General features: G+C 40.0%; 1 protein-coding gene across 2 annotated transcripts in view; it reads right to left on the reverse strand.

Annotated features, from left to right (window-relative positions):
• MTUS2 (microtubule associated scaffold protein 2) overlaps positions 1–27,812 on the reverse strand; it is a 447,573-nt gene that overhangs the window by 178,902 nt on the left and 240,859 nt on the right. For both annotated transcript variants that reach the window (XM_090273746.1, XM_090273747.1), the window contains exon 4: positions 12,642–12,803. In XM_090273746.1, the coding sequence (XP_090129872.1) occupies positions 12,642–12,803 (162 nt within the window). The remainder of the gene's footprint in view (positions 1–12,641; positions 12,804–27,812) is intronic.

The raw sequence follows: 27,812 nt of genomic DNA on the forward strand, positions 1-27,812 counted from the left end.
CCAGTTATCTTAGAAAATAGATGACTAGCATTAATCTCTTCCTATTATATTTCTTGTACCCACTTCACCACCCCCCATGATGAAATACACTGGTATTCCATCAGTGTAAGATACCCAGTAGGATATATAAGAAGTCTGGAAATAAAACGTTTAAATGGTGATATGTAATTAAAAGTTTCAGCCTCATCATGTTAAGAAACTGGGCAACATCATGGTATAAATTTGCATAACAACACATTTAGTACAGTAGGCAGAGTTCTAAGACACCAAAACAACGGAAATCACGATGGAAAACACAGCTTTAAAAGGCCAGTTGCATTAATTACTGCTGGACTAGCTCCCACCACTTTTCCAGGCTGACAGGTCGAGTGGGCAAAATACCAGGGGTGTAACCTTTAAGATACACTATGTGTACATACTCACAGGGGAGAGTTAGGAGCCCCCACCAAAGGAATCATCTCACACAGCCTGCAGGTGGCACACAGCAAGGTGAGTCACAACATTTTAGGAATTCTCTGGTACTCCAGGTGTGTCTTATACTGCTTCCCAAAATTATCTAAAATATCATTATCCTTGCCGTTTTTTCAATGAAAGAATTTGACAGGCAGAGCAGAGAAAGATAAATGTTTTTTTCCCTTATTTAGATCATTCTGCAGCATTTCTATTGTAATTGCTAAATAGCACCCTAGATCAAGACACTGGAAACAGAGCTGACTAGAGTTTTAAACTCAAGTGCCACCCGCTCCAAAAAAACTCAAACTGTCTCCGTGAACTGCTTAAGGGGCAAGTTTTGTGTAGTGATTGGAACTAGGGAGGATTCACCAGTAAAACTAGAGACTGATGAAGCAGCTGTGATTCTGTGTGATTTTTCCATGCTGTCTTTTGATCACTTAACAGCTTGTGTGGAATGCTGGCTTCACCACTGCTATCTGGCAACTTCTGTTGACCTTCAGGTCTCTCTGCCTGTGTGTTTTCTGCATGCTATGTTGGGTCTACACAATATGCCTTATTGTACACTCATTTTCCTTTCACAGCTCTTAGCATAACTCTAAATAAATCATTGAATATATGACTTCTATGTTTCTTTCCTGTTTTCCCATTGGCTCCATTCATCTTGATTTCCCCAGGTATCCAGCAGAGTACTCAACTTAAAGAAAGTGCTCAGTAAACATCTGGTGAATGAGTGGATGCCCATACAAATTTCATCTGTCCTCACTGCCTGGGATGACTGAGAGTTGACTTTGGTGTCACAGCGTATCATTCACAGTGCTTCCCGGTCAGCTGCGAGGATCTAGGAACCTCCCCACTGCTGGCCAGACAGAACAGCAAATAGGAACGTGACTCTCAGAATAATAAAATGCAAGGCTCCTCTTACCAGACACCCTGAATACCAGCCCCACTATATTCTTTTGTCTCTTGACCTCATGCAGAGGAATGGGTCTCAAATAGATTGCTTTAACTTTTCTCCCCCAAAGATTCTTTCTAAACATCTACTCTCCTATAACCTCCTTCATCCCAACATATTCCTATTTCCTCTGTTGGCTTCACAACGCCAAATAAGTTGAAGCTGTGACTGCAATTGAGACTCAGCCTCGGGGAGACCATAGTCAACAGTCCAGAGCATCCTGATTGCTTTGAACTTGCCTCACGCAGGTCCCACTCCTGGGAGGTATCTGCACACTCCTGAATCCACATGGGCTTCCACACTGTAGGTGCTACAATGGTTTTATTAGCAGGAAAACAACATGCTCTTAGAGCCATTAATGTTAAAGGTGCATATATCACATGCTACGGTAAGAATCACCTCAGATCATCTAGACCCTAGATTCCAGTGGCAGTTAAAGTGCTCCTTTTACTTGTCTTGTGTTTTTCTAAAGCAGAATATTTTAGATCAGCAAGCTCTCCCTCAATTTCTTCATTTAAGATGTGCTCACACAGGGGAGATGATGCATGGCCAGACTGGAGGGAGAGCAGGGGGAGCTGTCAGAGCAGCTCTTTCTGGCCCACATGTACATCAAAGTGCTCAGTAAACACATGTGATGACGTGGACGAGTTACTTGTATTTTAAAATTATAATATTCCCTCAAATACCAAAATCTGTGGAACTTAATGCAGAAATAAAAACCTGCTTTAAAAGTAGTAAAATTAATTTCTATGATACAGTGGAGCTTCTGCAGTCTGTAGCATAAGAGCCACCCTATTCCCAGGGATATCTTTTCCCCTAGGTAGAGAGGAACCGAAACTATAAGACACCAGCTGTTCATTTTCTGTATAACCACAGGAAATCCTTCTATGCCTTAGGCTGAATAAAGAAATTTTATTTTTTATAATCCATCATGTCAACATGACAGAACCAGAGGGCATATTGACCAAGAAGTGATCTATCTTCAGATCAATATTTTCATCTGAAAATATTTTTCTATTTGCTACAACTACAAACCAGTTTGAGGTAAAGCCTGACTATTCATGTAGACGTATATGGATCAAGGCACTGGGGAGAGTTTGTGTTTGACATGTGAACACCAGGAGAGCTTTTCATGAAAATTAAGAAAAAAAAAAAAAAAAAAAAAGGATCATTGAGAAACCAAGGCTGAGTTTCTAAAATTCTTTGGAAGCTTCCCTTTACACAGCCATGAGTAGGATGTTTAATATTTTTACCATTAGCATTAAACCCACAACACTTTCCACTGTCATCACATTGATGTCAATGAGGCAATAATCATTATTAATTTTTAGGAAAATAATATTATGGGACTGGGTCATATTTTATACCTCCAAACATGTTTAAACACAGTTCTCAACCTGTGTATGAAAATCCAGGGAAGGAGAGACGTGCACAGACCATGGGATTATTTTAGGGTATCTGAGAAACCATATGCATTGTCCTAGAAAGAAGAACTCAATCTCTAAGAAGTATTTCCAATGGTAGTTATGTCAAGAAAATAATTAACTGGCCTCCATCTGAGTAAACGTTTAAGCAGCATAGTGCTAGCAGAGGGCAGGTATACAGGTTTAAAGTCAGACAGACCTAGAGGGATGCCTACTCTGCCACACAGAAGCTATATGACCCTTGGTGGGAGGTTTACTTAATTTCTCTAAACCCTGCTTTCTTCCAGAATTAAATGAGGTACAGTACACAAATCCCTAAGCATATTGAATGATACACAGAGAATCCTCAGATGTTTATGACCATTGACCACTTTGCACTTCTACTGTGTGAAGTACCCATTCATATCTTTGACCTGTTTTTCAAATTAAGTTATATTTTGTCCTATTGACTTCCAGAAGTTCTTCCAATTGTTTGCGTATTAACACTTTGTTACAGCATCTTCTGTCAATTTATCATCCTTTTTACCTCAAGTTTTCTTTTATTATCTTTTTATGTCTTTCATAAAAATTTCAGATTTTTGTGTAGTTAAATCTATCATTTAAAAAAAGTTTCTGGTGAGGTGACTGGAAGATGGCGGAGGAGTGAGGGGAGGCTGCGCTTTCTGGCTCCTGAGACCCGTCTGCAGTTTGGGCTAATTGCAGACAGAACATCTCGGTGAGCAGCTGGACACTGGCAGGAGTCAAGCCATGGTACTGCTGGATTAGAGAAAACCATCTGGGAACGACCTGTTTGGTGAGGATAGCGGATGAAAAAGGGACAAGACTGGATTTCTGACTGGGGTGGCTCCCCGAGCTGTGGCTGGAGGTACACGAAGGCTTTTTGGCAACCACAGGCTTCCCCAGAGAGGAAGAGGGAGGAGAGTGTATCTCTGCCCGCTGGCAGAGACAGGACTCAACCAGGTAGCATTGGCACTGAAAGACAAGAAACAGCGTACTGCTATGGATGTGAGAATGTGATTTTCTTTATATTTTTCTCTTGTGAACTGCGGGGGGGGGGAGTTTGGGGGCGATATGACATTCTTGAGGAATGCAGGTGCAAAAGTGCGCTCGCCCACTCCCCAACCCTCGCTTGGGCCGCGCGGGTACGCATAGGGAAGTGCCCTTATTCACTGGCCCAGGTGCGCAGGGCTCCGCGTCGAGGTGCCCCTCAGACACACCCCAACAGACCTAAGATCAGTGCCCCAATGGGCGCAGGGAGGGCCTGCAGAAGACCGTGCGCAGACACCTTGGCCAGCTCCAGTGGGCACCAGGCCAGAGCACAGACCACTTGCTCAGGCTCTGCTCGTGCCGCCCAGGCAGGTGCAGGAACGGCGAGAGGCAGCGACTCACAGATGCTCACTTCCACTATGTACAAGTGTCTGGAGCCCTGCCCCAAGAGTTAAGAGACCAACTCCTGGACCGGACCGGACCGGACCGGACCACGGCTCGCAGGCCTGAAGCTAGTGCTGAGGCTGCCTTGCGCGCCTGAAAAAGCACCTTGGCCGGCTCCAACAGGCACCAAAGGAATGTGCCACATCGGCCACTGCGGGCACACACCGCTGCTGCAAGGAACAGGAACCTCTGGCCTGCCTCATTAGACCAGCTGTGGATCCAGAAAAAGAAGATGACACACAAAGGCTGAACTGAGTAAAACCATTCCTTTAATATATTTTTTAAATTTTTATTTCTATTTTAGATTTTTTTATTTGTATGTTTTTTATTTTAATTTTTTTAAATTTATTTTTAACTTTAAATTTAATTTTACTTTTACTTTTTACTTTTTAAAAAAATTTTTTCCCTAAAAAACTATATCTTTAATTTGTTTCATACAATCTCTCCTTCTCATCCTTCCTCTTCAATTTTTGTTTATTTATGTGTCTACTTTAGCCTTCCTTTCACACTAAATAAATAGAACATAACTACTATATAAATCTAATACTATACAATCCCACTTTCTTACTATATTCTGCATTCTTCCCTCCTTTTCTTTTATTGTTATTAACATACAATGTAAATATTACCTACTGTCTTGCAGAGTCTCAACACGACTTGCTACTATTATTAATCTATCATCCCCTCTCTCAAAAATCATATTTTTCCCCATAAAAACAACTCTTATCTATTCTTCCTATACTATAAGAGCTCTAATCTCTCTACATTTATATTAATACTGGCTCATTGGCTGACGCTAGCGGGATAGAGGGTGGGGGATATTTTTGAGGGTGTGGGTCTCCTGCCTGGGCTGTCTGTTTATGTTTTTAACAGCATCTCCGCAAAAGAACTCAAGACAAAGTGGATAGAGTGACTCTCAATCAACTAGCCAGAGGGAAGATCCTACCAAAGAGCATCTGAAATATAACCAGACAGCATAAACAAATGACATAAAGGGTACCCCAAAAATATCAAGCTCAGGAGATCAAAGAGACTGCACCACTGAAACCCTCAGATCTCCTATAAAGAATCTCATACCACAAAGATGGGAAGTGAAAGCAGACAAACCCCAAAACCAAACATAAACAAGAAAAATCCAACATGGTAAGATGCAGAAACAACCTCTCAATGAAAACAAAAGAGGAATCCCCAGAAAGAGAGGTAGATGGAATACATAGCCCAAATGTCAGACATGGAATTCAAAACAATGGTGGTGAAGAAGCTCAATATACTCGACAACCTCAAAAAAAAAAACTATGACAACCTCCAAGGACATTACCAACAGCTCCAAGAAAATTACAGGGAACTTGCAGAGAACTACACCAGCATAAAAACAAAAAACATAGAAACTATTAACAAGAACCAGGAAGAAATGAAGAATACAATCTCTGAACTGAAAAACACAGTAGAATCAATCAAAAGCAGGCTAAACAAAGCAGAAGATCGGATCAGTGAGAGAGAGGACAATGTAGAAAAAAATTCCCAGACAATACAATAAAATGAAAAAAGATTGAAAAAGTATGAAGAAGACGTAAGGGAATTACAGGATAGCATGAGGAGAAACAACATCAGAGTCATCGGAATTAAAGAGGGAGAAGAAGAGGAATGAGGAATAGAAAAGCTGATAAGAGAAATAATGACAGAAAATTTTCCCAACCTGATGAGAGAAAATGTTATGCAAGTTCAGGAAGCACAGAGAGTTCCAATGAAGAGGAACCCCCAAAAACCCACTCTAAGGCACATCATAATTAAAATGGCAACATTCAAAGACAAAGAGAATCCTAAAAGCAGCAAGAAAAAAAAACAGCAAATAACATACAAGGGAGCTCCGATAAGGCTATTGACGATTTCTCAACAGAAAAACTACAAGCCAGAAGGGAATGGTCAAAAATATTTCAAGCAATGAAAAACAAAGGCCTACAACCAAGAATACTCTACCCAGCAAGGCTCTCATTCAAAATGGAACGTGAAATAAAGAGTTTCCCAGACAAAGAAAGACTAAAAGAATACATCTCCACCAAACCAGCATTGCAAGAGATGCTAAAGGGAATGTTTTAATAAAAAAGAAGAAAAAAAGAGGAGAGGAACACAGGTACAAAGGGAAATGAATAAATACATGTCAATAATGATCTTAAATGTAAATGTATTAAATGCTCCAATTAAAAGACATAGGGTAACAGAATGGATAAAGAAACAGGACCCACATATTTGCTGTCTACAAGAAACACACCTCAAAACAAAAGATTTACATAGACTGAAAGTAAAGGGATACAAAAAAGTATTCCAAGCAAACGGACATGAAAAATATGCTGGGGTAGCAGTACTCATATCAGACAAAACGGATTTCAAAGCAAGGGCAATAAAAAGAGACAAAGAAGAACATTTCATAATAGTTAAGGGAACAATCCATTAAGAAGATATAACACTGATAAACATATATGCACCCAAAGTGGGAGCATTCAAATACATAAAGAAAATACTAGAAGACCACAAGAAGGATATCAACAACAACACACTCATAGTAGGGGACTTTAACACTCCATTATCAACAATAGACAGATCTTCAAAACAAAGAAACACCAAGGATATACAGGCATTGAACAACACACTAAACCACATGGACTTAACTGATATATATATAACTTTTCATCCAAAAGAAGCAAAATATACATTCTTTTCAAATGCACATGGGATATTTTCAAAGATAGACCTCATGATAGGACACAAAACAAGCCTCAACAAATTCAAGAAAATTGAAATGATATCAAGCACCTTTTCAGACCACAATGCCTTGAAACTAAAAATCAACCCCAGAGAAATAAATCTAAGAAACCCAAACTCATGGAGAATGAATAACATGCTATTAAATAATGAATGGGTTAACAATGACATCAAAGAAGAAATCAAAAAATTTCTGGAAACTAATGTTAATGAACACACAACAGCCCCAAACCTCTGGGACACAGCAAAAGCAGTCCTAAGAGGGAAGTTCATAGCAATACAGGCATCTCTGAAAAGGATAGAAGAATCTCAAATAAAAAATCTAACCCTACAGCTACAAGAACTAGTACAACAACAACAAACAAAGCCTAGGGCAAGAAGAAGGAAGGAAATCATCAAGATCAGAGCAGAATTAAATGACATAGAGACCAAACAAACAATTCAAAAGACCAATGAAACTAGGAGCTGGTTCTTTGAAAAAATAAGCAAAATCGACAAGCCTCTAGCCAGGCTCATCAAAAAGAAAAGAGAAAAGACCCAAATGAACAAAATCAGAAATGAAAAAGGAGAAATCACGACTGATACCACAGAAATACAAACGATTGTAAGAAATTACTACAAACAACTCTATGGCAAGAAATTTGACAACCTAGAGAAATGGACAAATTTCTAGAAACATAATCTTCTAAAACGGAATCAAGAAGAAGTAGAAAGTCTCAACAGACCAATAACAAAGAATGAAATTGAAACACTAATCAAAAATCTCCCTGCACACAAAAGCCCTGGACCGGTTGGCTTCACAGGCAAATTTTACAAAACATTTAGGGAAGAACTAACTCCTACCCTCCTCAAACTATTCCAAAAAATGCAAGAAGAGGGAAAAATCCCAAACCCTTTCTATGAAGCCAGTATTACCCTTATTCCAAAACCAGGTATAGACACAACAAAGAAAGAAAACTACAGGCCAATATCACTGATGAACATAGATGCTAAAATCCTCAACAAAATATTGGCAAATCGGATCCAGCAATACATCAAAAAGATCATACACCACGATCAAGTGGGATTCATCCCAGGGATGCAAGGATGGTTTAATACTCGCAAATCAATAAATATAATACATCACCTAAACAAAATGAAAGACAAAAATCACACGATCATATCAATAGATGTAGAAAAAGCATTTGATAAAGTACAAAACCCATTTATGATGAAAACACTCAGCAAAATGGGAATAGAGGGAGCATACATTAACATAATTAAGGCTATATATGAGAAGCCTGAAGCCAACATCATACTCAATGGACAAAAACTAAAAGCATTCCACCTGAAATCAGGAACTAGACAAGGCTGTCCACTCTTTCCACTCGTATTCAACATAGTGTTAGAAGTCTTACCCACAGCAATCAGACAAGAAAAAGAAATAAAAGGCATCTAAATTGGGAAAGCAGAAAAAAAACTATCATTATATGCAGATGACATGATAGTATACCTAGAAAACCCTATAAACTCCACTAAAAGACTACTTGACCTAATAAGTGAATTTGGCAAAATAGCAGGGTACAAGATAAATATACAGAAATCTAAGGCATTTCTGTATACCAACAATAAAATATCAGAGACAGAGACAAAAAAGAAAATACCATTTACTATAGCAACAAGAAAAATAAAGCACCTAGGAATAAACTTATCCAAAGAGATAAAAGACCTGTACTCTGAAAATTATGTAACATTGAAGAAAGAAATGAAGGAAGATACAAATAAATGGAAGCAAATACCATGTTGTTGGATGGGAAGAATCAACATCATCAAAATGGCCATATTACGCAAAGCAATTTACGGATTCAATTCAATCCCTATTAAAATATCAATGACATATTTTACAGACCTAGAACAAATACTCCAAAAATTCATATGGAACCAAAAAAGACCCCAAATAGCCAAAGCAATCTTGAGACAGACGAACACAGCAGGAGGAATCACAATACCAGACATCAAACAATATTACAAAGCTACTGTGATCAAAACAGTCTGGTACTGGCATAAGAACAGACATATAGATCAGTGGAACAGAATAGAAAGTCCAGATATAAATCCAGGACTATATGGTCAACTAATATTTGATAAAGAAGGAAGGAACATAAAATGGAGTGAGAAGAGCCTCTTTAACAAATGGTGCTGGGAGAACTGGACAGGGACGTGCAAAAAAAAAATAAATAAAACTAGACCACCAACTTACACCACACATGAGAATAAACTCAAGATGGATCAAAGACTTAAATGTAAGCCGTGACACCGTAAAAATCCTAGAGGAAAACATAGGCAGGAAACTTTCAGATATCCCACGTAACAATATCTTCACGGATACATCTCCTTAGGCAAGAGAAATAAAGAAAAAAATAAACAGATGGGACTATTTCAAACTAAAGAGTTTCTGCTCAGCAAAAGAAAACATCAGCGAGATGAAAAGAAAACCAACCACATGAGAAAACATATTTGCCAATGATATCTCAGACAGGGGACTGATCTCCAAAATATATAAAGAGCTTATACGACTCAACCTCAAGAAAACAACCCAATTAAAAAATTGTCAAAGGACCTGAACAAACACTTCTTCGAAGAAAACATACAGAAGGTCCATAGACACATGAAAAAATGCTCAACATCACTAGTCATCAGAGAGATGCAAATAAAAACCACAATGAGATACCACTTTACACCAGTCAGAACGGCCATCATCAACAAATCAACAAACAAGTGCTGGCGAGGATGTGGAGAAATGGGAACCCTGGTGCATTGCTGGTGGGAATGCAGACTGGTGCCGCCACTATGGAAAACAGTATGGAAGTACCTGAAAAAACTAAAAATGGAACTGCCTTTTGAACCAGCGATTCCACTGCTAGGATTATACCTGAAAAATCCTAAAACCCTAATTCAAAAGAACTTATGCACCCCTATGTTCATAGTAGCACTGTTTACAACAGTCAAATGCTGAAAACAGCCTAAGTGCCCATCTGTAGATGAGTGGATCACAAAACTGTGGTGAATTTATACAATGGAATACTATGTAGCAGAAAGAAAGAAGGAACCCCTCCATTTGCAACAACATGGATGGAACTAGAGAGAGTTATGCGTAGTGAAATAAGCCAGGCAAAGAAAGAAAAATACCATATGATATCACCTAATACAGGAAACTAAAGAACAACATAAACAAGCTAACTAAACAGGACAAGGAGCAGAATATCAGTCAATAGGGGGGAGGGGGCAGGGAGAGAACGGGGGATAAGTAAAGTAAGCGTTTAGTCAAGGAACGTGTATAAATGACTCATGGACATGGACAATGGGGAGGAATATGATTGTGGGAGAAGGGGTGGGCTGGGTGGAGGAGAGCAATGGGGGAAAAATGGGACAACTGTAATTGAAAAACCAAAAAAATAAAATAAATAAATAAATAATAAAAAAGTTTCTATTTAAAAAAAAAATGTTTTCAGGTTTCATGGCATGTTGAAAAAGTCTTTTTCTATTCCAAAATTTTAAGTTCATTTCTAATTATTTCAGTATCAGAAAAGATGTTTTAAAAACATACGATTAAAGTTATTGTCTATTATGCTGTTCAACATAATTTTTTTACAGTCATACATTTAAAATCTTAAAATATTTGTGTTAGAAAATAAACTTCTGTCTTCCAATAAAGTGACACACTCTTCTTCCCCTGATTGTATTGCTTACTTTGCCCTTGTAGCCAGGAAGCTCCGAGCCCAGTTCTGTCAGGATTTTCTCTTTTGTGTTACTTGCATTTTAATCTTTGTACCTGTGTTATTCTGGGCCCTTTACTGAATGCTACCTTGGATCTTCTCTGGAAATCTGAACGTCATTAAATAAAAAATAAATTAGAAAATAAATAAATAAAAACAGAAGGGATTAAGTAAGTAAAAAACAAAACCTATTTATATTTAATTTAAGCTCTTTCAGTCACTCCTTTCTTAATCCATTTTACTATGAATTCTTGGTCTTCTAGAATGAACTGGGACCCAGCAGGTAAGATCCCAAATATCTTGCTCACTCTAATTATTCATTTACAGATCTGTTCAACTCATTGTGAGACCCTCCAGGGTAAGGATGGTTCTAATTATCCTCAAACCAAATCACCTGTGGCTTAAAATGAGCAGCGAGGTATTTGCTGAATAAATGAACGAGAAAAAAGTCACTCACAGAAAGCTCACATCAGGAATCTAGTTTAGGGAGGCAGCACCAACTTTCAGGGTATGTTCGATTATGGGTACATGTGGCATCTACAATCCTGGGTGACCCGAAGTGCAAGAGTTTACCATCACCAGACTAGAATCACCAAGGGAAGAAAGCAAAGCATCACAGTTGATAAATGTTTCCAATGGCCAGGGTTAAAACAATATTGGCATGATCTAAGTAATTAAAATAACTCAAACATGTCATAGTCCCAAGAAATTCAATTATTTTGGATTTAACTGTATGCCTACCTTCTACTTTCTAACTAGCTTGATGATGAACAAATGAGGCAATGTGGAAGTTGACTTTGTTTTAGAAACTAGATTTCATCTAAATTAGAAATTCAAACCACTGCAATAAATGAAAAGCTAAAATTCAGTAATAAAATTTATCTTTTAACAATGATAGTCCTAAAATACAAGGAAGCCTTGGGTGTTGGAGTTAGATAAAAGAGAAAGTCCTGAAATCTTTAAAATGAGCTTTCTGCTTTGTTTTCCAGTTCACACCTGATAACACAATTCTACTCCCTCTGGGTTTTCATGCAGTGTGTGTGGCCTCCTTATCTAGGCAGGGAACCACCAAATGAATGATGGGCTCGCCTTCACTGATCTTGTTCTGCACTGGGTTCGGTAGGGCTCCACATCCCTTCTCCCTTCCTGTTAGTGTGCCTCCCTATGGTGAGGAGGATGAAAAGCTAAGAACTACATGCTTGTGCACATCTGCAGGTGAGCAGACACCTGCGTGTGAGATCGGGAGGAGCAAGTGGGGCAGGGCCACACTTGGGCTGCTTTAGCAGTTTCTGCTGACAAGCATCTGCACTGTCCCAGGTCTGCATCAGCTGTTTCCCTCATCGGGTCACCAGCTTCGTGGGAGAAGGGGAAGGGTCATCTCTTTTGCTCATCTGGATCCAGCAGGCAAAGTGTGGCTCTGGGTCAGCCCTTCCGTGTAGCCACGGATTCCAAGATCCCAGCTTTGGTGGCTCAAGCCTGAAGCCAGCAGGGGAACCGTGTTTCCAGGTCCCTGGAGAGTCAGCAGATCCCCTTGCGGCTTGCTCCTACAGTCCTTCCAGTGATTTCATCAACCCCTGCCCCCCTTCCCTGAGATGAATGCAAAACTGGCCTAAAATAGCTTGATTCTTGCTTTTTTTCCAATCAAAACTATGTGATTCAACAGGTTACTATTCAGGTGAAGAGCAAGAGGCAGTTGTGGTCATTTAAACATATGAAAAATGAACATGTCTTAAAAACAATGCTATTATTATTATTAACTTTGCCATTTGAAACTAACCTATGATTCCATCTAAATAAGTGATGTACACAAGGACTTTCAAAAAACATTTTAATGCAGAGAGGACACTCCAAGGCAGAAAGTCTTACCAGCGGTTGCGGACATGGATTTTGGTGCTGGAAGCAAACTCCTGCGGGGTGCTGTCACACTGGAGGACGCTGGCGGGGCCATGCGGCCAGCTCCCTTGGGTGCATCTTTGGAAGGCAGAGCTGCCTTCAGGGCCGGCTGGTCTTCATTTCCAAAGGTTGAACCTGTGGGAGGCAGAAAGTAGGTTAATTATAACTTCATGAAAAATAGATGGATGCCCTTGCCATTGCAGTCGCCAACCAATCCTGCTTTAGAACTCACCCTGACTCTCAGTGAGTAGCCTTGAAAAGCATTTTTCTGGGGCCAGATGGGGCAAGGAGCTCCCTTCAGACACCCCATAAAAGTCTGTCATTTAAATCTCTTCTGCAGGGGGCCACGCAAAAGTCAGTAGCTTCAGTCCAGAGACTTCACACTCATGCTCTATACGCATACACTCACATGTGCACACATGCACCCCACTCCCACACACCCATTTTCCTTATGAAAGATTTCACACATGTACACATAAGCCATTCCATTCCCCACACACCCAACTTCCTTATGAAACATGCACACACTAGCCACTCAGTCACACACATTTATTTGATAACTCAGAGAAGATGAGCAACTCTCTTTTGGAAATCAGTGTCAGTGATGAGAGAGGTGAGACTATGAATGCACACATGCAGTTTATTCCAAGCTCCCCGGGACCCAGCTGATTCTGCCTTCAGATTAAGAAGCCTGGGATGAAGGGAGATGGCTGGGAAACATGGACATAGAGAATCTGTTTGAAACTCATGAAGTTTTAGTTCAAAAGCTGAGGCCTCAGCAAACTTAGAGGATTCTGAATTACAGCCTAGTTTATTTCAGAGGCAGAAGATATCAATGGGTAAATTCAGTGTACATTCAACACAGAAACCAACTTTTTGTTTATAGGACAATGTGTTTATAATCGACTACTCTGATACTCTGAAGGTGTGGCAAACTGGGATATGTGTCAGGTTTAAATGCACAAAGTGGCCCAAACTTTTCTTCTAGATCTTTCCAAACCTACAGATAGTAACACCACCATCTATTTCCTGTTAAAGGATAAATCTCCTAAATACTCCTCTGAGTAGAGCTGCAAGACCTAATTTACTAAATGAAATAGAGAACCTTAAAGTAGTAAGATCACTGTTTGTTTGGGATAAAACCATCCAGTCATAAAAACATGACTATCTACTGTGGAAAATAAGCAATAGCTGCTGGGAGAGGTATACGGAATTTTAGTGAAAGATTATATTTCTTTTTGTTTTCATAATTTTAAAAGGATAGTCATAAACATTCTATTTAGAATAGAGCCTACATGAAAATGACAACATTATTAAAATGGCTTTAACATTCAAACCATCCAGTTTTATTCAAACATTTAGAGTAAGAGATTCAACCACTTTTCCCCTTCTGAAGACCAGAAAATCTGTTAAAAATTTGTGAAATTTGTTTTGCTTCTAAACAAAAGTGTATTTAGAGAGGAAAAATAAAGAATGTGCCATTTCCTAGCACAGAACCTATGCCCTATATCTCTTTTAAGCTGTTGCGCAAAGATTTAAATAGCTCTGAAGAGTGCTAGGAGACTGCGTTTGATCTACACGATCTGAACAGACACACTGAAACTCCACATACAGGGTCTGCGTTCTGTGTTAGATGTCAGGTCAAAAAGCAAGCACATGTTTGATCCAAACCTTGTCGGGAAAGGGGGCACCACACACCTGTACAACAGTGAGTGTTAGCTTCCGACTCGTAGAGCACACTCACCAGTCCAATTTGAAACTCAGAGAATCTCTGGAGGTTTGTAGGACGTTTCAGATGGGGCTGTGGAACTCAGCCACTCTAAATATTTCACATGGAATTATCTCATGTTTAACCTACTGCAGACAATACTGCTAGAATAATCTATTCACCAAAACGGGTAGTAGAAGCTGAATTGCACACAAAACCTTTCACACAGAGTCTTTTATCTAATAATTCATTAAAATTTCTTAAGATGGAAAATATTATGTATCATTTGTAGAATTCAAATGCTCTTTTATTAAATCTTGCACCTTGCATCCTCCTCTTACATAAAATGTATTACCCAGTGAACATGTCAATTTAGAGATTTGGCCACTTTCCCTGGAAGTAATCTGTTTGTTTGAAGCACAAAGTGTTAAGGAAGCTATGTACTCCCTTCTAAGAGAGGTTTTGAATTACTAAAAGTAAAATAAAGTAAAATAAAATAACACCATAAAATAAAACTATTCCTATCCATTGTTGTGAGATACAGCTGGCAATAAGGCATACCACTCTTTAAAAACAAGCTGAAGTGACCTAGCGATGAAAACAAGTTCACTGGGCAAATGAAAAGTATTCCAGAGACTTCTGGTCAAGATGACAGAGTAGGTAAATGCTGTGCGCACATCGTCCCATGACCGCATCAAAATTACAACTAAATTATAGATCCACCACCCTAGAGAACCACCTGAAGACTAGCTGAACTGAACTTCTGTAATGAAGGATACAAAGAAGAAGCCACATTGGGATTGAATATTAAAAGTCAACTGCAAGAATTGAGACTTCCAGTGAAGATGGAGGTGTAGTAAACACTCCTCACCTCCATGCACAACTACATAAGAAAATACAACTAGACTACAAAACAAATTTCACCCAGAATTGTCAGAAAATAGAGCTGTGTGGAACTCCTATAACAAAAGATTTAAAGAAGTCACATTCATTGAAATCGGTAGGAGGGGTGGAGACACAGAGAGACACTGACAGGTGTGGAGACTCAAGAGTAGTGCCAGGAGGCATGGAAATGGGAATGGGCAGCCCCACATCTACATGTGGTAGATAAAAAATGGAAGGAATAACTCAGGAGTGAGGGATTCCAGCCCCAGTCCAGACTACCCAGCCCAGGGTCCCAGTGCCAGGAAGAGAAGTCCCCAGAACTTCTGGCTATAAAATAAGTGGGGGAGGGGGTTGGGGCAGTGGAAGAAACTGTGTCCTCTTAAAGGGCCCACAATAGTCTTAGGAATCACACAGACCCACCCCTCTGGGGCTCAGCATCAGGGCAACAACTGCAAGGGCACCAGTAGCATATGGGGAGAAAGTGAAGTGTGAATGGGGAAATAGTTTCTTCCTGAGCTAAACTCCAGAGGCCAGGTAGCAGCATTGCCCCTCTCTGAGCTCTCCCCAACACAGAGCAACAGTGAGGTCACACTGGTTGCCCTGTCCTGGTGATTACCGAAGGCTCTGCCCCATACAACTTAAGAGGTGTGCCAAGGCAGGGAGTCAAAGCAGCTCTACCTAATACACAGAAACAAACACAGAGAGGTTGCCAAAATGAGAAGACAAAGAAATACGGTGCAATGAAAGAACAGAACAAAACCCCAGAAAAATAACTAAACAAAATGAAGATAAGCAACCTAGAAGATGCACAGTTCACAACAGTGGTCATCAGGATACTCCAGGAACTCATTGGTTACTTCAATGGCATAAAAACGATCCTGGCAGAAAGGAAGGTTACACTAAGTGAAATAAAGAAAAATCTACAGGAAACTGACAGTGGAGGGGATGAACTTGAGAATCAAATCAATGATTTGGAACACAAGAAAGGAAAAAGCATTCAATCATAACAGCAGGAAGAAAAAAAGAATTCAAAAAACAAGGAGAGCCTTAGGAACTTCTGGGACAACTTTAAACATACAAATATCTGAATCATAGGGGTGCCAGGAGGAGAAGAGGAAGAGTAAGAAATTGAAAATGTATTTGAAAAAATAATGAAAGAAAACCTTCTTAATTTGGTGAAGGAAATAAATACACAAGTCCAGGAAGCACAGAGAATCCCAAACAAGATGGACCCAAAGAGGACCACACCAAGACGCATCATAATTAAAATGCCAAAGGTTAAAGATAAAGAGAGAATCTTAAAAGCAACAAGAGAAAAGCAGAGAGTTACCTACAAAGGAGTTCCCATAAAACTGTCAGCTGATTTCCCAAGAGAAACTTTGCAGGCAAGAAGGAGCTGGCAAGAAGTATTCCAAGTGATGAAAACAAGGGCCTACAACCTAGATCACTCTATCTAGCAAAGTTATCATTTAGAATGGAAGGGCAGGTAAAGTGCTTCCCAGGCAAGGTAAAACTGAAGGAGTTCATCATCACCAAGCAATTATTATATGAAATGATAAAGGGACTTACCAGTATAGAGGAAAAGGAGGAAGATCAAAACAATGAACATTAAAATGGTAATAAATTCACAACTATCAATAATTAAATCCAAATAACAAACTAAGCAACAAGTAGAACAGGAACAGAATCATATAGAGATCATTTGGAGGGTTATCTGTTGGGAGGGGGAAGGGTGAAAATGAGGGGAAAGATACAGGGATTAAGAAGCACAAATTGGTAGGTACAAAAAAGACAGGGGAATGATAAGAACAGTATCGGTAATGGAATAGCCCAAGAACTTATATGCATGAACCATGGACATGAACTAAAGGGGGGATTTCTGGAAGGAATGAGGGTACTGGTCGAAGTGGCAAGGGAGAAAAATTGGGACAACTGTAATAGCAAAATCAATAAAATACATTTAAAAAATAAAATAGAACTGGGCACCTCAAAAAATGTTGAGTGTGATTCAAAATACTTTTTAAAAATTAAAAAAAAATAAAAATATATTTGGAAGTGGTACTGAGTTCTATAAATGCTCTGGATACTTCACAACAATGCAGACAATAGGAAACCATTATTTGATAAGAGGAAGAACAGAACTGGAAATAAACTGTGCTTGTATGAGTGAGGAAAATGTTTTTCTGGAGAATTTAGCCAGTGGAAGTGGTTCACGTGTCTAACTCAGTCATCTCATCCCGAACCATGCTGAACCTACCCTTGCCTGGATGAGCTGAGTAGTAAATGGTGGAGACTCGAGATAGAGCTGACCAGGCTGTGGAACCCACAGCCTCTGCCTCCCACCTCTCTGCATCTTCATTCTTTCATTTGTAAATGAGGATAATGGCAATTAAACTCACGGAGCTGTTGCAAAAATTACAAGAGCTAATGCAAGTGAATTTTTGAAAAGCTGTCACAGGAGTTAGAGTATGCTCAGAGTACTATCTGATGCAGGGGGCACTTTGAAGTGTTAGTTATTAACTTATGGGTTCCTTTTAAATTCAGTGGCTAGTCACCACAGCAAATCAGATTTCGTAGGCAGTTGGAAAGAGTTCAAGGATTAGTATCAGAAGAACTGCTCTCAGTGAGTAGAAAGGCTGAAGTAGATCTGATAATAACTGCAGCATGAAAGACTAAAGAGAAGAGCAGTATGCTGTCTTTGAAAAGAATGATGAACTACTTCAGAAAAAGGGGAAGGTGAGAATGATAATAGAATGAAGCACCAAGCTTCAGAAGCACAACACATAGCCAGCTCCTTGAGCAGGGAAACCCCCATGACAGAGGCCCTGAGTGGATTCGACTTCGCTAGAGATTCACAATTGTTTTCCAAACTGCTAGTTGCAATTCACACCAACCATAGGCAGTAACTGTCAGACTTTAATTAATTAGTAATTAAATTGATTTTAATTTATAAGTCTCTAATAGGTAGTGAGGTTGAGCATTTTTTTGATAGGTATGTGCCATTCAAGTTTTTCTTTCCATGAGATACCCCTTCATAACTTTTGCCCATTTTTCTACTGAAGCATATTGCCTTTCTAACTGATGTGTAGGAGCTCTTTGAATATTCTGTATACTGATGCTTTATTGGTATATATTTCAGATGTTCTCCTGGTCTTTTGCTTGTTTTCACACTTATGGTGCCTTTATTTATAAGTCTTCCATTTCAATGCAGTTGACTTTCTCAGTCTTTTCTCACTTGATTTGTACTTTGTGTGCCCTAGCCTTTCATTCCCTATCTGATATTATAAAGATGTTCACCTATGTATTCTACAAGTTATAAAGTTATTTTTTTTCACATTTAGATCATTAGTTCATCTGGAATGGGGCACAGAGCAGCAGTTGGATTTGTTATTGTTATTTTCTACACAGATAGCCAATTGTCCCAGCCCTGTGTACTGGATAGTCTGTTTTCTCTGCCACATCTGCATTCCCAGCTGTTGTATGTCAAGTTCACAGGCATGATTACTCAGGTAAGCTAACTACCCCCATATTTCAGTAACTTAGAGCAAGAGTTATTTGTTGATAATGAATCATCTAACACAAGTGCTCTGGATGGCCTGCTATTGTGGAGAGCTCTACTGCAGGATGGAACTCAGGGACCCAGGAAATGGTTTCTTACATATGACACCTAAAACACAAGTTACTGAAGAAAAAACATATAAGTTAGATTTCATCAAAATAAAATTGTTTGTGCTTCAGATGGCACTACTAATAAAGTAAAAGGACAACCCAGAGAATTGCAGAAAATAGCTGCAAATCACATACCTGATAAGACTCCAGTATCCAGAATATATAGAGCTTTTACAACTCAACAGTAAAAAGACAAATAACCCCGTTAAAAATGAGCATAGAATTTGAATAAACATGTCTCCAAAGAAGATATGTAGGTAGTCAATAAGCATATAAAAAGATGCCCAAAGTCATTAGTCATTAGAGAAATACGAATCAGAATCATGCAGTACCACTTTAAATCCACTAGGATGGCTATAATATTGGTGAAGATATGGAAAATTTGGTGGGATTGTAATGTGGTGCAGCTGCTTTGGAAAACAGTTTGGAAGTTCCTAAAATCTTAAACATAGTTACTGTATGACCCAGCAGTTCCACTTTTAGGTATGTGCCCAAGAGAACTAAAAACATATGTCCACACAGAAACTTCTACATGAATGTTCATAACAGCATCATTCATAATTGTCAAAAAGTGGGAACAACCCAAATGTCCATCAGCTGATGAATGGACAGCCAAATGGGGTCTATAAGCTACAATATGAACAAATCTTAAAAACACTATGCCAAACAAAAAAAAAGACCGGTACAAAAGGACACATCTTGGATGATTCCATTATGAAATGTCCAGAATAGGTAAATCGATCGAGTCAAAAAGTAGATTAGTGGCTGTCAGGGGCTGGAGGAAGAGGAATGGGGAGTGACTGCTAACAGGTAAGGGGTTTCTTTCTGGGGTTAGGAAAACATTCTGGAACTCATTAGAAGTGAAGGCGCATAACCTTGTGAATATACAAAAACTACTGGATTGTGCACTTTAAAAGGGTGAACTTTATGGTATCTGAATTACATCTTAGTACAGAAAAATCTCCTCTGTAAGTTTTCTTTCCTGGATCCCCTGGCTGGAACAAGTTTCTTGAACTGTGATTCAGTTCTCCCCTCTCCTTTGAGGGGTTCCTGATATTCTTTTCTCAGGAAGTTATTGTTCCTGTTTTCTGTCCCACACCCCTGCATTGGAGCTACATCTGACCCCAACCAGCCTGTCCCAACCAGCATATCTCAGGGTTGTTCTGTCTCCGTGGCATACTCTTGTATAACACAAAAAGGAATATTCCTCAAACTCACTGCATCCCATTCATTACAGCAGAATGACCAAGCTCCTATGTGAGGACAATGATAGTCAATACATCCCCAAGCCCTTCACCTTTCTCATCTACTCTCACCAAATTAGGTGTGAATCTGAGCTGTTCTGCTCATATTCTACAGAGAGAGAAAGACACATTCAAGTTCAGGCGAGAAACGGCTGCACTAAAGTTAGGCATTGGGCAGAGGAAGTTTATACCTGATCTCCCTACACAAAGTTGTGGGTGGTGCCTACTCAACCTTCTCAATAGGATAATTCTGACTATAGCTGAAGTTGGGATGAAAAGTTAGGGTTTCTGATCCAAATCCCCATGCTCTTTCCATGACTTCATTTATTGAGAATGCCAATCACTGATCCTGGATTTTAAAAAGAAGAAAGAATGTCAATGAGGACCAATACCAACCAGGCTGCAATGAAGTTCCTAAGGGGATGGCTAGAGGAGAAAAGAAAAGCAAGTATTAATAATATGAGGCATTACAGCCAAATTTTAAAAATCATATGTCACTGATTTTTAATATGTATCCATGTTATAATGACTACTGCTCTCTTTACTGATTTTTTAAAAAAACAATCCCAGACAATCAAGTTGTATAATGTTCTGGCTACATGATTGCTTAATTGATGCATATTTCATTGATTTGGCAGCATTCATTACTTGGTGCCAAAATTCAGTTTAATTATTAATGTATGAACTTTTATTTCCCACCTTCTGCATATTTTAATTCAGGTGTGTGTTTTACTTCTTACATAAAAAAGCTGAAGTAAACCTGCTGTCTTACATTTCAGCAAAGCTCTTTCCTGTCACAGTGAAACAGACTAAGACTTCTGTATGCCAGAGCCTACCTATACTAGGCAGGGGCACAGGACAGATATGGCCTGTTGTCACACAGCTTACATTCCAGTGGGGGTCACACACAGACCACAAACATAAACATAGCCAAATAATTCTTCACAAAATGTGATTAGTTAAGAAAGAAACACTGGGGCAGAGCTAGAAGAAAAACTCAAGAGTGGATGGAAAATCTACTTTACGTAGAGTGGCTGGGAAGACCTCTTGAAAAAGGAAACACTGAAGTAAACATTCTCTCAGCTGCACCTTGGCCTCCAACCTCCTTTATCCTGTATTATTAATGGTATCGTTGTTCTAGAAAATTAGAATTAAAGCATCAGAACCATCTTTGCATCTCTCTTTCCTTTATATCAACCAATGCAAGTCAGTGTGCCTCCATTTTCCCAAGATTTCAAAAGAGGCAACTGGAGAGATCTGTAGTTCTTTACTCATTTTTCCCTGGTAACCTAGGTCCTAATGGAAAAACATGTGGCATGCATTTCACTACTCCCACTTCACCCAGAACAAATGGTAACTTCTCACAAAATTTTGGTGGCCTACAAATTCTTCTGAATGCAGGACTCGAGGAGATCCATAAATGACTCCAGCCCTAGACCAGGGGCCATGTCCTCCTCTGTACTCAGCATCCTCATCAGAGGACAGGACACACTTCTGTAGGTGGAAGATGTGTTCCTCTAGGTCAGTGGTTCTCAATCTTCCTAATGCCGCGACCCTTTAATACAATTCCTCATGTTGTGGTGACCCCAACCATAACTAAAGCACAGTGATTAATCACAAAAACAATATGTGATTATATATGTGTTTTCCAATGGTCTTAGGTGACCCCTATGAAAGGTCGTTCGACCCCCAAAGAGGTCAGAACCCACAGATTGAGAACCACTGCTCTAGGTCCACAGGAACTTACTGGATTCCTGCTGTGAGGCCTCTGGCCCTGCGCTCTTCCCACTGGGCAGGACAGCAAGGTCTTAATAGTAATAATACAAGTACACAGAGGAGAGTCATGGATATCACAGGTTCTGCCCAAACCCAACACCAGATTTGAAACTTATTAGTACTATTCTCTTTAAAAAGTTTATTAAGCCTCTGATGAAATACCTCATTATTTATGCATTTACCTTCTGTCATTAGGCTAATCTGATAATTAAATAAGAAATGACATAAAGCACTTTGCAAAGTGCCCATTGCTCAGTAAACGTTCGTGGCCATCACCAGTACGGGCATTGGCATCAGCAGAAGCTGCTGTCATCTCTGCAAGCTCCCCCTCTCTCCCACATAAGCCCAATGGCACCACACGTTGAGATCTGCTTCCATGGAAACATCCTCAAAACATCCCCAAGGCCACCAAATCAGTGACAGAATGCAGATGATTTCTGCAAATAGCTGATACTGACACTGACAGTTGCTTCTGCCTTCAGAAGGTCCTGCTGCCTCAATGGTGGTCTTCCCAGTGCCCCAAGGGTGGGCATCACTCCCCAAAATGTCTTTCTTTTGACAATGTCGTCGGCAGCCGTCCGTCTCGAGAGACGATGGTGTAGCTTCTTAAAAGTCTATCTGCACCGCTGAGAATCGCTGGTTCGATCTTCCAGTCAGGGCACATCAGAGAAGGAAAACTCAGACTCCAAAAAACCTCTGCTGCCTTGCGGCATACCTCTTCAGGGGAAAGGCTAAGGGAGTAAACCCCGACAGAAAATCCGGAGCCGGAGTCCCTAAGGCGGTTTGACCTTGTAGTCATCACCGGCAACTCCTGCGGCGCACCTGAAGCCAAGCTGTATTGACTCCGTCTTTCCCTTGGACCCTTCAGCTGCGAAGAGAGGGGGGGTCTGCTGCATGGGCAACAGCAGACCCTCCATATCACCCTTCCCAGGCTCTGTAGCTTCAGCTTTTTTGACAATGATCACAACTAAATTATCATAGGAGAGAAAGAAATCTTTGTCCTCCTACTTTCTGTCCTGCCCCACTCCCTGGACACTCCTCTTAGAGTCTATTCTAAGATAGAGCAAAGAGGGTCCTCATTCTTATTTCTGCTCAAGAAATAGGGGGTATGGGTGCAAGTTAACTGATAAAGTTAAAGTTATAACCAGGGACACAAATGTGAAAGGGAAATTAGGCCTATGTGAATGGTGCCCTCCTTCATCTGAGAGCGTGATATTCTGTGACATGGACAAGTTTCCCAGTCCCTCAAAGCCTGGTCAAAAGCCATATTCTCTACATTACCTTATCTCAAATCCCTTTTAGGTACAGAACTGCTTAAAGAAGGACCACTGGTTAACAAAGAAAGCAAAGAGCAGGGGCAATCATGCCAAAGTCACAGAAGTAACCACAAGACATGAAAGCCAGCCTCACCCAGCCCAGACTTTTGACCCCTCACCACATAAATAACTCAAAGCTTCCTTTTGATTTGAGAAATTCTCTTTAATATTTAGCAAGTCACTTCCAAAGGAGAGGACATGGTCAAATATTGATGGAGGTTAGTTCCTTAAAAGACTAAGGACTAATAAGATAAAACAACAGACAGGTGAGTAATTAAAGCAACTTTTTACCATTTCTCTTGTATATCAATGAGACCAGCTGTAATAAATCCCTTCTCCCTATCCAGAAAACTCTGGTTCATGGGTGTGTGAATCTTTTAGTAGTTGTCACCTTGGGGGAAATATTTAAACTGGGGCATGCTTAATATGGGAGTTGTTAAAAGATAAGAGCATCTGATTTGAACTCAATTTAAATTCTTCTGGAATTATTAATATGGTATAAGAAATGAGAGAAATGATCAAGGGCTTACTTATCACCTTTTAGTAATAGAGCAACAAAAAACTATAGATGTTTCATTTTTATAGCTTAGATTTGGTGGTCTAATCTAGTCTCCTTTTTGTGTTACAGATCCATTTAATTAGTTGTTTTGAGGCATCTGAGGGACGCATGGATTATTCTGTGTTAAATGTGGCTTTAATGAGCCACAGTTTAGCAGCAAGCCTGGTTCAGACCCTAAGAAACCAAGTCAAATGTCAAAAAACGCATCATTGCAACTGAGCCCAGAACTCCTTCCTGTATAATGATCACCACTGCAGCCTGCTGGAGGGAATCCAATGGTACCACCCAGCTGGCATTTCTTGCACTCTTGAAAAGAACCCCTTCTACTCAGTAACTTCTGGGGAACATGGAACGTTTAGGGGAGAAGAAGCCAAACAGCCTTTTAGGAAATGAATAGCCAACATAATAAAGGACATTTATGACAAACCCACAGCTAACATCTTACTCAACGGAGAAAAACTGAAAGCATTTTCCTTAAGATCAGGAACATGACTGGAATATCCACTTTCACCACTCTTACGCAGTGAAAGTACAGACCACAGCAAGGCTATGGTACTGTCATAAAAACACCATGGTACTGTCATAAAAATTGACACATGAATCAATGGAATAGAATGGAGAGCCCAGAAATAAATCCATGCCCATATAGTCAATTAATATATGAGGAAGAGGCAAGAACACTCAATGGGGTAAAGATGGCCTATTCAATAAAGAATGTTGGGTGAATTGGACAGATATATGCAAAAAAATGAAACTAACTTACACAATATACAAAAAACAATTCAAAACAGATGAAAGACTTAAATGTGAGACAGAAATCACAAAACTCTTAGAAGAAAACATAGGCACTAAAATCCCTGACATTTCTCTGTGTAACCCTTTCCTGATATGTATCTTTGGACAAGGGCAACAAAACAAAATAAATAAATGGGAATACATCAAACTAAAATGTTTTTGCACATCAACAAAACAAAAAGACAACCCACTGAATGGAAGAAGATATTTGCCAATGAACAAAATTTATAAAGAACTTACACAACTTAACACCAAAAACACAAACAACTTAATTTAAAAAAAAAAAGAAAGAAAGAAAGAAAGCAGAGCCCTGGCCAGGGTTGGTTGGAGCGTTTTCCTGTAATCAAAAGATTGTGGGTTTGATTCCCGGGCAGGGCACATACCTATGTTGTGAGTTCAATCCTGGGTCTCAAAGCGTGCAATCCTGGGTCTGGGAGCATGGGATCCCCAACCACATGAGGAAGATCACCAGTATGTGTCCATACAGCAGGCAACCAATCAATGCTTCTCTCTTGCATTGATGATTTTCTCTCTCTCCCTCCCTTCCTCTCTCTCCAAATAAAGCAATGAAAAAATGTCCTCAGGTGAGGGTTAAAAAAAAAAGAACAGAGACCCTATATAGGCATTTCTTCAGAGGACATACAGATGTCCAATAGACATATGAAAAGATGCTCAAGGCCACCCGATTATCAAACAAATACACATTAAAACCACAATGAGATATCACCTCACACCTGTCAGAATGGCTGTCATCAATAAATCAACAAACAAGTGTTGGCAAGGATGTGGAGAAAATGAAACCCTTGTGCACTGTTGGTAGGGATAAAAATTGGTGCAGCCACTACAAAACACAGTATAGTGGTTCCTCAGAAAATTAAAAATGGAACTGCCTTATGACCCAGTAATTCCACTTCTGGGTATATATCTAAAAAAACCCAAAACATACACACTCCTATGTTCATTGCAACATTATTTACAATAGCCAAGGGGCAGAAGGAACTTGAGTGCCCATCACAGAGTAGTGGATAAAAATGTAGTGGTATACAATAATACAATGGAATATTACTCAACCCCAATAAAGAATAAAATCTTAAAAAAAAAAAAAAAAAGGAAACGAATAGCATATTGCCTTTAAGGAGGTGTGTCAACTTGTAAATCAAAATAATATTCATCACTTGAACTCTAAGAATTTTAGCTTCCTTCCTGGGAGCCAGAACATTTCCTCTCTTTCTTCAGAGTCCAAGAGAATAGTTATCTTCCCTTTTGTCTTTTTCACCACATGGATTTTGCTTCTAAAGAGCACCTTCAGGACTCTTTTCCTTTATCCCAGAGGTTTTCAACAGGGCAGTACCGACATGGTGGACCAGATCAGCCTTGCTGGGGTGGGCTGCCTGTGCATCGCAGGACAGCTGGCAGTGTCCCTGGTCTCAAAGCATCAGCACTCTCCCTCCCAGACCACTGCCAGGTTGTGACCATCAAAAAATGTTCCTAGACATTAACACAGGCCCTCTAGGGGAAAAACCACCCCCAGCTGAGAACCACTGCTGTAGATGAACAAAAGACTTTAATAAAAACACAATACTTGTTTCCATGACAAGTGAGACTGGTAACATTTAAAATCCTGCTGGTTTAGTTTAATAGCTAATACTTTAACAATGCCTGATAGCTAACTTTCTGATCAATCCTTTAGATAAACTAGGACTGTATAAACATTCTATCTGCCATATTGAGCAATGTTTCAATGACTGTTCAGTAATGGAACCTCCCCTGCTTTCCATATGCATTACCCTGATCAATCTCAGTCAGAACCTGGGAAGCTGGCTTTACTGATTCTGACAGCTTTCATCCAAAACTCCTAACCTCCAGGAGCTGCACTAAAGTCCAAATAAAAGTATCTGGTTACCCTAAATAGCAACTGATTTCAATTGAATATGTACGGGGGAACCCCAATGAGAAGTTGATGGTGATACTCGCAAGCAGTTTCCATTATCGTTTTGTAGACAGTGTGTCATTCCATCGGAAAAACCTAGGATTATGTAGAAAAATAAAGTCTTAAAGCTCTAAAGTTAGTGGACTCATAGGTAAAAACCAATAAAAACAAGTTCTTTGCTTTAGCCAGAGCCAGTAAGCCAGGGCAAGTGGAATAGGGAAACTGAGGTAGATAGCTGAACAAACTGGCTAAGCAGTTTATAGCCAGATGCAGAGGGTCACCTCCCTAAAGATATCATCTAGGCCTCAGCTATATTTCAGCTCCAAGCCCAGAAAAACAGCAAAAACAGGTGAGTAACAGCAGGACCAGCTGCAATGACTAATGACCCCCTGCCCTGGGGCTGACCAATCAATAAAGACCATGACCCTGAAAGAGCACACCTGGAATACCGATGACTATTCTGCTGAAACCCTTCCCTGAGACCTCCCCTAAGATTTTCACCATAAGAGAGATAAAGCCCTTAAAACAAAGGACCCATAGCATTTGCACTCCCTCCCTTCCGCTCCCCAGAGCAGGCCTGCACTTTTCCCTTTACCCCTTCTTCTCCAACAGGTGCACATCTCCTAAACTCTAAGGGACCCTGAGACTTGCAATTAGGGGAGTAATGGGCAGTGGCAGTTTGTCCCAGGCTAAACCTCCGAACCTGTCCACAAGGACCCTTTTCTCTGACTTCCCGGTGAGCTGAGGCAGCCCAGCCTAGGCTCTCCTGTTGCTTCTTCTGTGCTAAGCCCTTCCTTGTTTCATTGTCCCCAGCTTTAATAAATGTACTCTGATAGGCACCTGGACGTCTATTGTGAAATTTTTATTGCACAAAGTCAAGAACCCACACACTACCAGCTGGCCCTAGGCAGGCCTGCTCAGGGCTTGGTCCCCTGTCTGGTAACATGCCTTTCTGGTTATTAGCTCCAATGAAAGGGAGCCATGGTTGCTGAGCCCTGTGGTAGGCGCTGCTATAGTGCTGAGACCAGGGCTGCCCGGGGACAGTCATTAACTTTTCTTTATCCATGTACTCATTTGTAACATCAGAAACCAAGCCCCACAAGGACTGAAAAATCACCACATAGTATGTGATATATTCTAAGCACTAAATAAATGGTAGGTCCCCCTCTCCTGGCCTCTGAAAACCACTTGCTTATTCCTTAGTTTATAAATATAACAATTTTTACCAAGTCCCTTCTAAAACAAAATTTCAAAATTGAAAG

The sequence above is a fragment of the Furipterus horrens genome, unplaced genomic scaffold (assembly GCF_987537825.1).
Source record: "Furipterus horrens unplaced genomic scaffold, mFurHor1.1.pri manual_scaffold_4, whole genome shotgun sequence".
NCBI classification, from domain to species: Eukaryota; Metazoa; Chordata; class Mammalia; order Chiroptera; family Furipteridae; genus Furipterus; species Furipterus horrens.